General features: G+C 31.4%; 1 protein-coding gene across 3 annotated transcripts in view; it reads left to right on the top strand.

Annotated features, from left to right (window-relative positions):
• Rrp5 (Ribosomal RNA Processing 5) overlaps positions 1-14,498 on the top strand; it is a 101,876-nt gene that overhangs the window by 45,061 nt on the left and 42,317 nt on the right. The window contains exons 2-6 of one of the 3 annotated variants that reach the window (XM_089593898.1): positions 698-757; positions 853-2,101; positions 2,356-3,549; positions 3,625-4,842; positions 4,918-5,083. In XM_089593898.1, coding sequence (XP_089450024.1) covers positions 701-757; positions 853-2,101; positions 2,356-3,549; positions 3,625-4,842; positions 4,918-5,083 — 3,884 coding nt within the window. In that variant the 5' untranslated portion in view covers positions 698-700. Of the gene's footprint in view, positions 1-697; positions 758-852; positions 2,102-2,355; positions 4,843-4,917; positions 5,084-14,498 lie in introns of all 3 variants that reach the window. The other 2 variants (XM_089593897.1, XM_089593900.1) reach the window with 2 other exon arrangements.

The raw sequence follows: 14,498 nt of genomic DNA, 5'->3' as shown, positions 1-14,498 counted from the left end.
TTAAGTTTAGAACTATTGTTTTCGTTACTTTTCCAATGGAATATTATTGTTTAACTGCGTATTCCTCATTATTCTCAAAATTATTATGGACACCATCAGTTCGCATGGTAATTACCAATCATTCATGTTAATATTGGAAACTGCTGCATCGGAGCTAACCCCACCTGCCTTATGGTGGCCTACTACAGCTGGGGGGGGGGCGTGAGTTTTCAGCATCAAGAAACTGGACGCTTTAGCCTCCTGTACATACAGAGGTGTATTCTATATTCTATAATTGTGGCCAGAAAATGGTTGCTTTAATTAACGTTGCAGACACAGCACTGCAATTTAAAATCACAAAATAATACCAGTGTCCATAGTAGTTTCATTTCAGCTGGCAAGCAATTTCACTTATTGAGACACATTGTCTTGAACTCCTAGTCTGCGACCGTACAAGTTACTCTGAAAATTTGATTATGTTCGTGCTTACTTTTATTACCTGTTGATGCTTTCGAATCTATGTAAAATATTTGTTCTTGTCACCTTGTCATTATTTACAAAAAATCGAAAGCTCTTTAAAATCAACAAAAATTGTAGACAAATACTTTTCTTGTCAACCGGTATAATTATTCTTAATGTATCAATTTAAAAGTAAAAATAGCTATAGGATCACAAAAGAATAGCAGTTTTTATAATACATTAATTCTAAAAATTTCAGATCATGTTGGACAACTTACCCCGAGGAAGTATTAAAATACCAAATTCAAATCCGAAAACAGTAAGATAAATATTTTGCTTCACTCTGCATACATATAGTAATGTGTTATGATAATGATTTAAAAATATCATATAATTTAAAATACTATATTTCAGCATAATGTCAAAAAACTTAGAAAAAAGAATAAAAGTAAAATGGAGTCAGAGGCTAAAGAAGATGAATTAAATAAAAACGATGTAACAACATTGTATAGTGTGAATGATTTAACACATTCAACTCTACAGGAGGGTATGAATATTTTGGGACGAGTATACGAAACCACAGATTATCACATTATTGTAGCATTACCAGGTCAAATAAACGGACAACTAAGTATATTTAATATTAGTGAGGCTTACACAAAATTATTGAAAAATATTACTCAAAAGGAATTGTTAAATAAATCAACACTTTTATCAGATTTGTATAAAAAAGGTGATTATTTAATTTGTTATGTGAAAGAATCAAATCCTCATCGAAAAAGAGTTTTATTATCTACAGAGCCCCGTTTGATAAATCAAACTTTAAATTTGAGTAGTTTGAAAGTACTTTCGAAGGTAACAACATGTATCAAAAGTGTCGAAGATCATGGATGTAATTTAGAAACAGGTTTAAATAATTTCCAGGCATTTTTGCCATTTGACAAAGTAGTTCATAACTATCCCTTGTATCCTGGGAAACAAATTACATGTGTTATAACTGATATAAAAAATGTAGATAATCATTATATCACAAATGTATCAGCTTTATCTAATAATGAAGAAGGAAAGGAATTTAAAATATCATCTGTGAATAATTTTATTCCTAGTACAAAATTTTGTTTGATTGTTACAAAAATTTTACACAATGGTCTTCAAGTGCATTTTAATGGAAACAGAATTGGTTGTGTCAATTACTTATACTTACATAAGCCATTACATTTATTTAAGATCGGACAGAAGTTAGATGGAATACTTCTTTATATTTTACCGATTCTTAAAATCGCTTTTTTTAGCTTAGTATCTCAAAAGCATGAACAAAAAAATTATTCATCATTAATAGGTAGTTCTATTTCGAATGTTAAAGTATTGACTTACGACCGCAAAGGTGTTATTGTAGAATTAAACAAGAACGTACATGGATTTATACCTTCAAAACACACTGAAATTGGATCCGAAAATATTGCTTCTAATTTTTCTACTGGTTCTTTACATAAATGTAAGATTACAGCTTATGATTTGATTTCAAAACTGTACATCTGTTCTATAGAAAAAAATGTTATTGAAGAAACGTCATTGAGAAAAGTTAATTTTAATCCTGGAGATAAAGCTGACGTAACTGTCACTAATATAGATGAAATAAACAAATTAATTACAGTTTCTGTTGGTTAGTGCCTTCTCATTTCATGGTAGAATTCTTATGTTGCAAAGCTAACGTTAGTAGTGTACCAAATAACATAGTTGCTAGCTCTCAATAGTACCATTTTTACACTTCTAACATAAACTAATCAACGTCGGACCAACCACATTCTCGTCAATCTAGCAGCTGTGCATTACTGACATTAGCTTTATACTGAAATAATTCTTTGTAATGATTAGTTTTTTGATGTTATTTTTATTAATAAATATATATTCTTTTAGGAAAAGCTGTTGGAATCATTCCTCGTTACCATATGTCAGATCCAGAAACGCATGTCAAATTAGTGGTGGGGCAGAGTGTCGCAGCAAGAGTTCTTGAATCATCCGGAAAACTTATTTTCACTTTGAAAAAATCTCTCATTGATAGTGAATTTCCTATATTACACAAAATAGAAAATGCTAGTTTAAATTCAGTTTATCATGGTACAGTTTTAAAAATTACAAACAAAGGAGTCCTTGTTCATTTCTTTGGTAATGTGAAGGGTTGGATTTTAAAACCTTTTCCTAGTTTTGGATTACTTTCATGCAAGTCTAAACTTACCCTGGGACAAACTGTTTCAGTTATAGTAAAAAATATTGATACCAATAAAAATAAACTACTGTTATCACTTTTTAATGGTAAGAAAGAGTGTTCAAAAGTTAATGTTGGTGATATTGTTGATGGTACTGTCGTTGATTCTTCGATAGATGGTGTACACATTCGGGTTACAATCGAGGGTAAGGATGAAATAGCTTTTTTGCCTGCAAGTCATATGTCTCCTTGTGAAAAAGTTGGAAAATTATTAGCAATGAAAACCATTGCTGGATATCAATTATCAGCAATCGTATTTTCCACAATACCTCAACTTATATTGAGTACAACTTTTTCACCCAAAAATTACTACAAGTTAAGTGATTTAGCAATAGGAAAATTAGTTATGTGCACCGTAGTTACTATCGATAAAGATTTTTTAAACGTTTTAGTACCGATTGAAAATTTTTCAGGATCTTGTAAAATTTATAAAAAAAGTATTGATAACTTTGAATCCATTCATGAAAATAAAATATTATTGTGCAAAATTTTAGATATTAACAAAAAAACTTACGAGATAAAGTTAACAGCGCAACTGAACCAAATATGCAATGAACTTAAAAAGCACGATTTGGATATTTTGACAGCTGTTGATGTACTGAATATGTACTTAAGTAAAATATCCGATTTATCGAGAAATATTTACTATGCCGATAGACCTATTTCTAAATTTGTTATAGGTCAACGTATTAAAGCTACTGTAGAAACTACGACGCTTAATGGTCTTGTATTAAAGCTTGACAACAATGTAAAAGGGATAGTTCAACGTGATAATTTTTATAAGAGTTATAAACCAGGAGACAAAGTTGAAGGGCTGATTGTTTGGATTAACTATCCACATGAATGTATTGAAATAACATTACTACTTTCTTTTCATAAAATAAATTCTATACAAAATAAACTATCTCAAATTCCTACAGGTATCCAATTAAGAGGAGTTATCGTATTAATTAATGATTGGTTTGTCATGGTCGTTTTGACAAATGAGAAAAAAGGTTCTCTAGTTGCTTTACCGACTAGAAGAAACTTGAATGATACTGTACCTGATCTTACCCTTTATAAAGTTGGAAGTAAAGTAAAATGTTATGGTATTGTAAATAGAGATGATAGTATTCCAATACCTATTTGTATAATAAAATCAGCATTTGAGATGCACAATTATGTTTGTAAAAAATCCCCCAACAGCTTATTATTAAAAAGAAAATCTCAGTTAGAATGCACTGAAAGTCACGTCGTAAAGAAATTAAAAAATAATGATGAAGAGAATGTAAATTTAAAGAGAGGAAAAAGTAGTCAACATCCGATCAAAGAACTTACTAAATGTAATGTTTTAGTCGAGTTACGAAAAGATATATTTATGAAAAAAGAGAAAGAAAGTTGCACAACAAATCAAGTGAACAGCGATCAAAATGTTTTTAGAGTTAAAAAAGAAGAAACTGATAATGAATCTTCTTTAGTTATTTCAGAGTGCGGGTTTAACTGGGAGAATAATTTGAAAGAAAAAATTAACTATGAAATAAATAGTTTTTCTTGTGAGAGTGAAGATGAAACTAAACTCGATTTTAATATGAAAAAGGAACAACTGAACAAAAAAAGTATAACTAGAAAAAAAAAAGAGAAAGAAGTTTGTAAAAATCAAAACGCAATATCGAACTATCAAATACCTCAATCCATAGATCAGTTTGAAAGATTAGTCTTGGCAAATCCAAATAGTTCTTTTATTTGGATTCAATACATGACATATCATCTACATGGGGTTGAAGTTGACAAAGCTAGATCCGTAGCAAGACGTGCTTTGAACTACATAAATTTGCGTGAAGAAGGTGAAAAATTGAATATTTGGAAAGCTTTATTAAATTTGGAATCACAATTTGGCTCACCAGAGTCTTTAAATGAAGTTTTTCAAAACGCTCTAAAAATGAATAATACTAAAATGATATTTAAGCATATGTTAATCGTACATGCCGAAGCAGGTAGAACTGCAGAACTGGAAAATATCACAAATAAAATGCTGATTAGATTCAAGCATGATATCGAGGTGTGGATAATTTGCGAAACAGTTTTTTTTAAGATTGGTATGTGTGATCAAGCTAGAAACATTATGCAAAAAGCTAAACAATGTTTGCCAAAAAGTAAATGTAAGTTGTTAAATCTATTATTGAGATTTATTTACTTTAGTGTCCGTTTGATAATTATAATATTATTACTTACAGATATTGAATTTACAGTAAAGTTTGCACTTTTAGAAAGTAAATTTGGTTCAAAAGAAAAGGCACAAACTTTATTTGAAAATATACTATCATCATATCCGAAAAAAACTGATATTTGGTCAAAATATGTAGACGTATTAATAAAATCGAAAGATTTTGATATTGCAAGGTAAAAGAAAAACAAGTTTACTAAAATTTCCATGTAAAGTCGATCATATGAACGATGCAATTTATACTGTTTGAAAATTCTGTATAGTTAACACTAAATGAAAAATTAATCAAATCTTTTCTAAAGTTTTCTTAAATCAAAAATAGGACAGCCAGAACTTTGTTTTACTTGGGCTTTTTAAACTATAATTTTTTTAGGTGTTCTAGAACCTTAAGAGTAAATAAGAAATTAGCTATCTTGCAACCAATGTTCTTTTAAACCAATAAAACTTCAGCTTTTGAGCTGAAATTCAAAAAATTTAAGAAATTTTTATCAACAACATATTGGTTATTCATTTCACAATTTTTTATCATTGTCAATAAACATGCAGTATTATACCGGTCGTCCCATTTTAAAACATTCAAGGCAATAAGTCTGTGAACAATCCCCTAATCAAAAAATGACTTCTACATAAGGTGCTAAGTTCGAAGGAGAGCATCGAATGGTGGAGTCAAGTTTGACCTTGAATTTGTCCTTCAAGGTCATTTAAAGATCAAATTTTTTCTTGTACATGGATACTTCTATATTTTATCGCAGGTTCAAATACATCTTGAGATTTTACGTCGAATTTCATACTTAGCAAATTTTTATTTAATGACCTTGAATGATAGTTCTAAGGTTGAACTGTTTCAAACTAAGCATTAATTTATCTCCTCATAAGACACCAATTCAAAAATGACCTCTACAAAAGTTGTTAAGTTCAAAGGAATACATCGAATGGTAGAGTCAAGTTTGACCTTGAATTTATCCTTCAAGGTCATTCAAAGGTCAAATTCTTTTTTTATATAAATACTCCTATTCTTTATTGCAGATTCCGAAACATCTTCAGATTTTACATCGAAATTGATATTTAGCAAATTTTTATTTAATGACCTCGAACGACAGTTCTAAGGTCCAACTATTTTAAACTAAAAATCAATTTATCTCCTCATAAACGCCACTAATACGCCAATGACTTATATATCAATCATTTTTCATGAATTTTATTTTCTCGAAAAAAATTTTGCATAAGTCAATAAAATAAAATTACATACAACTATTTCTAGCGTAGTAGGACTTGAAATTTGGCAATTTTCAATGTTGATCGAAAAATATCTGTTGGTTATGCACTCGAACGGTACTAAACATTAGAGAGAAAAACAATATTGAAGCTACAGTACGTCACAAAAAATTACACAACTATGCATATTAAAACCATATTTTGGTACTTTTTTTATAATGACTGTATTATTTCTGTACGGTATTAAAAAACAAATTCAAAAACACAACAAAAGCCAACCAAGTAATGCAAGACTACAAGTTTTTCAGCTATTTAAGGCAAGAATAACAGTTTTTTCAGATAATTAAGCCAATACTAAAAGGTTCAGTTAATGATGGAACAAGAATATCATGTACAACTGATTCGAAAAGAAACATAGCTGTACCCTAGGGAAATAGATGATCAAAAGTAGCCTTGGCAATGTTCAGTTCTTCTTGAAATATTTGTAATTGTGCTCAACAAAACCTAAGTTGGAATATTGTGACAGGCTTCCGTGATTCTTTGAATCATGTCAACTCTATTATCACGATAAACTACATTTTTTAGATATTTCCACAAGTAAAAGTCCGGTAATGTAAAATCTGGGGATCTCGTTGGCCATTCTATATGTCCACCTCTTCCTATCCATCGTTTATCATCTAACAATTCTAGCATAATGTGGGGGTGCTCTATCTTGTTGGAACAACATCCTAACCCTCGTAGCAAGATCAACGTTTTCTAGTAAGACCGGAAGTTCATTTGTATGTAACTGAAGGTGAGATTGTTCGTTTACATTTCTATTTTACAAAAATACGGTCCAATTTTATTTGAAATTATCGTTTTACTTATGCGCTTATGTGCCAAGGCACGTGCGAGAGTCGATCCGCTTCGTTGAAGGTGATGGAGCTGATGTTGGTTTGATGCAACGATCGGCCCCTGCACAAGGATATTTAAAAATAATTTCATTCCCTATTATGGGATCCAAATAAGTAAATATCTATTTCCTTCTGGCAATACTAAGATAACCGTAAAAATAAGTAAAAAAGTCATGGTTAGTAACTTGGTACCTGGTTTGTTGTATAGGTCTTCCACCACAAAATTTAATTTCTGTCAATTTTTTTACATAATTTGGTAAATAACTCTCAAAGTAACCTCTCAAGGTCACTTAAATACAAAAAAAAATGTGTACGACGCGGACGTGTGGCAGAAACGATGCATTTTTAAATTTTCATGCAATCGTTTTACGTATAGAGGAGATCAGGGCAAAATGATCCCTTCAAGGGAAAACTTTTTTTTGAGTATGAAATAACAGTGGTACAATTTGCTTCAATGTCATTGCTTGAACAAATATAAAAATATTCTAATTTTAGTTCCAAACTTTGTTTTTCTACTAAATTCGAGAATTTTGAAAAGAAAAGATCTTTTGCAATATTCTCGTAAAATGCTTCTAAGACAATTTATAAATTTTAAAATCCCGAAACCGAACTGTTTTTATGAACTTAGATTCTTATTATTTCTTATAGCAGTGTTTTACAGAAAAGTTTTAAGAGAATATTACTTTATAAAATGGCTCAAAGAATCAAGAGAAAAATAATTTTTTAAACATGAGTATTTTTCTTCATACTTGTTTTAAAAAAAGTACTGTTATTGTAAAAAATGCCAAAAAGCGTTTATTATGCTTCGTTAAATTTAGTTTCTAATCAATCAGCTATTTTAAGAATGAATGTTCTCTTGTAACTTTTCTGTCAAGAACTACTATAAGAAGTTATTAACAATTGAAGTTCATGAGAAATACGCGATTTCGGAATTTAACATATTGATAACTTTTTCAGAAGCATTTTACAATTGAAAGTGACTTCTTCTTTTGAAATATGCTATATTGTCGGAAAAATAATGTTTGAAACCGAAGTTCCCATATTTTTGTATTTCTTTCAACAATGGAATTTTAAACAAATTGTACCCCTTTTTAGACATTTTTACAAGCAGATTCATATTTTACGGACAGAAATACAATGTAACGTACATGTTTTGCTAGTTATTTTACCAGGGCCGACGGAAACTTACATAGGTCCAGAACTAACACAAGCTACAGGTCTTACCAAATACCCTTGTTGGAGAAAGCTTATACGCATCTTTAAATTTAAGCATAATATTTTTTAAGTTATAAAAAAGTTTTGTTTATTGATAAAATCACAAGTATTTGTATTGTGCTAAAAAATAGTAAATAAATTTAAGAAATTGTAAATAATACACGCTTTTTAAATCTTTTTATGTTTTAGGAATTTGCTGCGCAATTGTTAAACATATTTATAACAATAATTCAAATCGTAAATTTTTCAATGATCACGTCGTAAACATCTACAGAAAATTATTGTTAGACACCTGGACCAAATATAGACAATAAGTTCAATACTTTCTTAGTCTTTCGTTAGTGCAGTGGTAAAGCTTTCGCGCAGTAATCAGAAGGTTTGCCAGCTTAAATCCCGGTGGGAGCGTTTTTTTTTTTTTTTTTAACGGAAATTTTTGGCGTACTCATTCTGTCACACCGACAAAACGTGTTTTGTTCCGTCAAAAAAATATCTCCAAAACTAAATCACCAATCGCCATGATTAATTTGGAGATTGCAGCTTATTTAACGTAGAATATAGGAAGAGTGGTCCGGATTGTAAACACCCTGGAGAGAGGTTGAACAGCCCTTAACGGTGCTAAAATTTGAAAATTATTTAAAACTGATATTTTCAACTCTAATAGTAAAAAATTTCTGAAGTTCAAGAAAGGCACAAAAATTACGTAAAAATAAAAAAATAGATGATGTAGGTATGTTTTATGGGGTTAAAACAACCCATAAATAGGCTTCATTTAATAAAATTCCGTTAACACTTGAGAAAAAATTAAATCACTTAACTAAGTCAACTCAACGTATATTTGCTCGAATCATGTACCCACTCTAAGGGTTGAAATGACCTAAAAGGGTAGCAACAACCCTTCAGAAATTTTAAATTATAAAATAAGAAGATTAATTTACAATTCTTTAGTATAATTGTTAAGAATCATTGAAAATTACCAGTTAATATGTTACGTATTTACGTATGATATACTACGTAACATTTGTTATGTTGGTTGTTAAGATTTCTTTACTTTTTCCGAAAAGGATCGAAACAAAACACAATTCATAATTCTTAAACTAACATTACATTTTTCAATTTTTTTTTACAGTTAGCTTTTATGGGATCTTATTTACAGATAACGATAAACAGCACGATGTTTTTAACATATTTTAAAATTATGTATGAATGTGTATATATATATATATAGATATACAAGTTATATATAAACTGATTGTATGCTATTAAGAGACAGATTGAATTATTACTTATTGTTTTAAAAGCGTCCGTTGATATAGGAATACACCGTTATGAATGAGTGTTGGTACAGGATACTTTTTTATAGTGCATTACTGTCCTTGTGATCAGGCCGTAGTTGTCTGCAGTCTAAGGAAGCGTATAATGGCCTTTATGTTTACGAGGTCCAGAATGAGATTAGGATTTTCATCTCTTAACTCCGGAGTATCCCCATCCCTACATTGAGTTTAAGCAACGTCTCTCATTGAAAGCAGAATAAGTTATTCTTGAGTTAATTTCATTATAAGTAAGTAAACTTAAAATTTTATATACTATACACAAAAGCCTGCATGAACAAAAGTAAAACAAGGATAGTGAAATCCTTTTTAGTTTGTATTCAGTGAGTGGTTATTGCTAAAGGTAGTTATTTCTTTATGTTATGGTCTATTAGATATGTAAATATATACATTATAGGTTAATGTAAGAGTAATAGCAAAAGAAATTCATTAACAGACACTTTTGACTATCGCCTGATATCCATTCTGATCGTGGCGCTTCAAAAAGAACATCCGAATTTCGTACTTTTTAAAAGTTTCTTTATACTACTGCTGTAAAGTGTTGCAGTAAAGATTTTGTACGTTACGTAAAACATAAGAAACAAGAAGCTTATATATGGGGAGAATCACGTCAACTGTCCCAGCGCCGCAGTGGACGGCCCGCGTGGGCGTCAAACACGACGTTTTCAACTCGCCGTTTCGGTGTCAAAACTTTGATAAAAAAATTATCTAAAAACATGTTCTTACGTATTTTTTCCTCAGCTTTCTAGTGGTGGCACCAGTTTTTTAAAAATTTGCTCCCATAACCTCGAAAAATGCACTTGTTTGAAAAACACGTTTTTTCTCCATGATCTTCAACTTTTGGAATTTTTTGATAGTCTAGATTGAAAGATGAGACATTTTTACGTAGATATTGACAATAAAAAAAAAGAAGGGGTTTTTCGTTTTTATATCGTATTTAAACGACGAACGAGACGATGCGAGCCGCAGCCGCCAGGCTACGCGCGGCAGCAGCGCGTCCTCCGCGTGTCGTCTGCTACGGTGAGTCTGTTTGGCTATATAATATATAAAGTAGTAGTGGCGATGTAAATAACAATTAGTTAACCAGGGTTTACAATGGATAAATAATAAATGTTTTGATAAAATTTATTCATATATACAACAATTTTTATAATAAAGAAATAAATAATGATTAATATTGATTAAATATTGAAATTCTGTCAGCTTCTAGCGAATCTCGTAATAATCTTCAAAGTTTTCCGAAATTGGGACAATCTAAACATTTTCCTAAAAAACAATTTTCGGAAGGATTGTCGCAAACAATGGCGTTCAAACAGTCCGTGGAATTTTTAAGAGGTGTTGCCATGGGTTTCGTTAATTCTTCTAAATTTAGTGCATCTAGCATCAGTTTTACGTTTTCATGATGCACGCATACGCAAACGTTATGCGTACCACTACTTCCGGCTAAGATACAGTGGGGAGGTCTGAGCTGTACTCATTTCGTGAGACCCACTTTGACATTTTCATGCTCTTCTTTAAATAAAATGAATAGTTCGTTCAAATTTCCAAGTAATAATCGTTATTGTACATGAACACGTTGACCATTATCCTGTTTCATAGAAACATAATCTTTTAATCCAGGCATCAAGTGGCTGACATTGTCACGCTCGTAAAAATTTTTTACGCAGACCTCAACATCAGCAGATAAAACTTTTCCTTTTTTTTATTGGGCCATGAGAGTATGCCACGTTCTGCAACTAAATTTAAAGCATGCCTAGCTTCTCTATCTGTGAAACCAAATTCTTTCATAAGCTCTCTTCGGTTCCATAATTTCGGGGCGAGGGTGAGCAACGTGATTCTCTCGCTTATCGTTAGATGATGCAAATTTCTCCTTCCGTCGCGGCTCACATCGTCTCGTTCATCGTTTAAATACGTTATAAAAACGAAAAACCCCTCTTTTTTTATTGTCAATATCTACGTAAAAATGTCTCATCTTTCAATCTAGACTATCAAAAAAATTCCAAAAGTTGAAGATCATGGAGATAAAACGTGTTTTTCAAACAAGTGCATTTTTCAAGGTGATGAGAGCAAATTTTCGAAAAACTGATGCCACCACTGGAAAGCTGAGGAAAAAATACGTAAGAAAATGTTTTTAGATAATTTTTTTATCAAAGTTTTGACACCAAAATGACGAGTTGAAAACGTCGTGTTTGATGCCCGCGCGGGCCGTCCACCGCGGCGCTGGGACAGTTGACGTGATTCTCCCCATATGTTCTTTCAAAATTGAATACTATACTTTACTTGTAGATGTATCTAAATGAGCTATGGACGGTCCGTTTAAACTGTATACATCTCTAACGGTGCTCATTAGTCCGCCACCAAGTTCAACACCAGATACGTTTATAGTGTAAATAAGATATATACTTTTCTGTAGAGTCTATTAATATAAGAAACATTTTTGCACATGTATGATATGTTTCTGACACCAAGTCATCTAATAGTAAATTCATTACTTTTTCTCAATTCTAATTGCCTAATTCTGAAAATTTTCTTTGATATGGTCGCCGTGACATTCTTTTTGATCCTTACAATATTTTGGGACTCTCTCATTTTTTAAACTTTTTTATCCACCACATCAGATAAGTTCAGAACAATTGACTCACATCAAAATAAGATAAAATAAACATTGATTCTGGTTTGTTTATAGAAGGGCAACTTTTGAGTCTTGACAATTAGGTACATAGAGGCATAATTGTTATAAGCATGTATTATTCTACACTGATCGTTTTTAAATTGACCGATGATGGCACTTAGTTCTGGGGCTTGATAGAATCTCTTGTGCGGTTGTTTTGGGTAGCACTAAACAATTATTTAGTTTTGAGCGATTTAGTATGATTTATTTGTTTACAACCTTTTTACAATATATGTGCACACCTTTGATCAGGTGGACTATTTCAAAAGTCTTTGTGAGATAATGATATTTAACACACTTGAACACTGAAACGAAACGCTGTATTGTTAACAGACGAAGCTATTGAGCCAACGCGGTACGCGAGCTTGCTCTGACTAGGTAGACCATCGGGAGGGCTCTGGTAGCTCCGCAGCTGTAGAGAAGGCTATTAGCGGCCTGAGGACTTGTTTCCGTTTGTGCTCCGTTGCCAGATCGTTTTCTCTTACTAGGCAAGGTTGCCTGTTGTCCATCTGGATTAATGATGGTGAGGCCGCCACACTTGTGCAAAATTGTATCAAAAGATTTATAAGGTGATTTCTATGTAATTTTGGGCGTACAATCCAAATCCTCCGGCCGTTTTTGGTTAACGGCCCGAAAAATTTGTTTCAAAACTCAATGGTTTACACAAGTAAGATAAACATTCTTTCTGCCTTTAAAAAATATTGCTCTTGTTGATTCAAATATTTTAAAAAGAAAAAGTTTTTTGTAATTTTTGCGAAAAACCTATGGTTTTCCCGTTATTATTTTTCAAAGTTCGAAAAAATAGCGTTTTTTCAGTCTTTACGAATTTTTTGCAGTAAAATTGTAGATTGTTAAAAAAATTTTACAAGTGAACTTTTCGATTTTAAAGGAGTCAAGGAATAAAAAAAAATTTTTTTGCAAGTTATTTGCAACTTTTTAAAATTTGTTTCAACAAATAAGAGACATTTGAAAAATTTTTATGTCCTTAGAAAAAAATGTATACCTTTATTCTTTGCCTCCTTTTAAACCGAACAGTTCTCTTGTAAATTTTTTGATGAATTTACAATTTTCCCACAAAACAATCGTATTGATTAAAAAACGATTTTTTTTTCAAACTTTGCAAATAAATAATAGGGAAACCGTCAAAAAAATCACAAAAGATATTTTCCTTTCAAAATTGTTCATCTCTTCTGTTGAAACAATTGCGTTTAACTTAAATGTCCCAGACCATCAATCAAAATCTACCAGATAATTTACATTTTACGCCAAAAATAACACAGAAATCGGCCTATATTTTTTGACACCTTTTTGCACATGAAATTCTACCCAGCCTAAGGACTAGATGCTAATAATTTCTTTTGGGGTCCAGCACAGGATGAAAAATTAGTTTTTTTCATAGAAATAATTTTTTTTTTTTTTTAAAAAGATTGAAATTTCTATACTTACAAATAATTTTTCTTGATAGAACTATTGCTATTTTTACAAGCGTACTCTAAATGTATTTCAATTCTATAGAATGCCTAGGACTTCAAGGAACAGAAAAAAAAGGAATTCAGACAGACAAAATGGTCGACCAAAAAATAGAAAACGCTGCACAGCACCAAAGGTGGTAGAAAATGTCTAGCAGTATCTAATGCCTGTAAAACAGTTTTGTATAAGCGAGCCGATGAGATTATTAATATAGCTAAAAGTGATGTTAATTTGTTAAAAGTGTCTTTACAATTATATGAATAGCGAAATAAATTACAAGAAATAGTTAGCCTAAGTGATTGTCTATTACAAAATATTCTTGTGGAACATACAAATTAATCTGCATTCGCATTTTATCTTGAAAATGATTACACTCAGAGAGCTATTCACAACGGAGACGAGTGATGCGCAGTACGCATACAGCAGAGTACTCGAAACCGCGTAAGATGGCGTGACGCCAGCTTTTGTATCGTTGCTGCCCCTCTCGGGTGCTGTGATATAGTCCCCCAACGCATAGAGTAGCTGTCCTACCGTATAGCAGTGGAGGCATGTTTTTTCAACGGTTCTGTCACTGCTATACGCCGTGACAAGTTATAACTGTGCAGCAAGGTGCTTTGTACTAAGTACTCGAAGTATAATATTTTAACCATCTGCTCTCTCAACGTTGGCGATCCTCTAAAATAACGTGTTCTTAAAGAAAGAAAGCATTGTTATATTATAATTATACTTAATAGTATACATTTAGTCATTATTAAGTAACTTTTGTCACTATTAAATCACTTTTATGGCCTACCAGACT

This window comes from Copidosoma floridanum, unplaced genomic scaffold (assembly GCF_036245765.1).
Source record: "Copidosoma floridanum isolate Cflo_tuat_1 unplaced genomic scaffold, Cflo_Japanese_pri ptg000020l, whole genome shotgun sequence".
In the NCBI taxonomy this organism is placed as follows: domain Eukaryota; kingdom Metazoa; phylum Arthropoda; class Insecta; order Hymenoptera; family Encyrtidae; genus Copidosoma; species Copidosoma floridanum.
The sequence above is the reverse complement of the archived record's forward strand: the minus strand, read 5'-3'. Positions and strand labels throughout refer to the sequence as shown.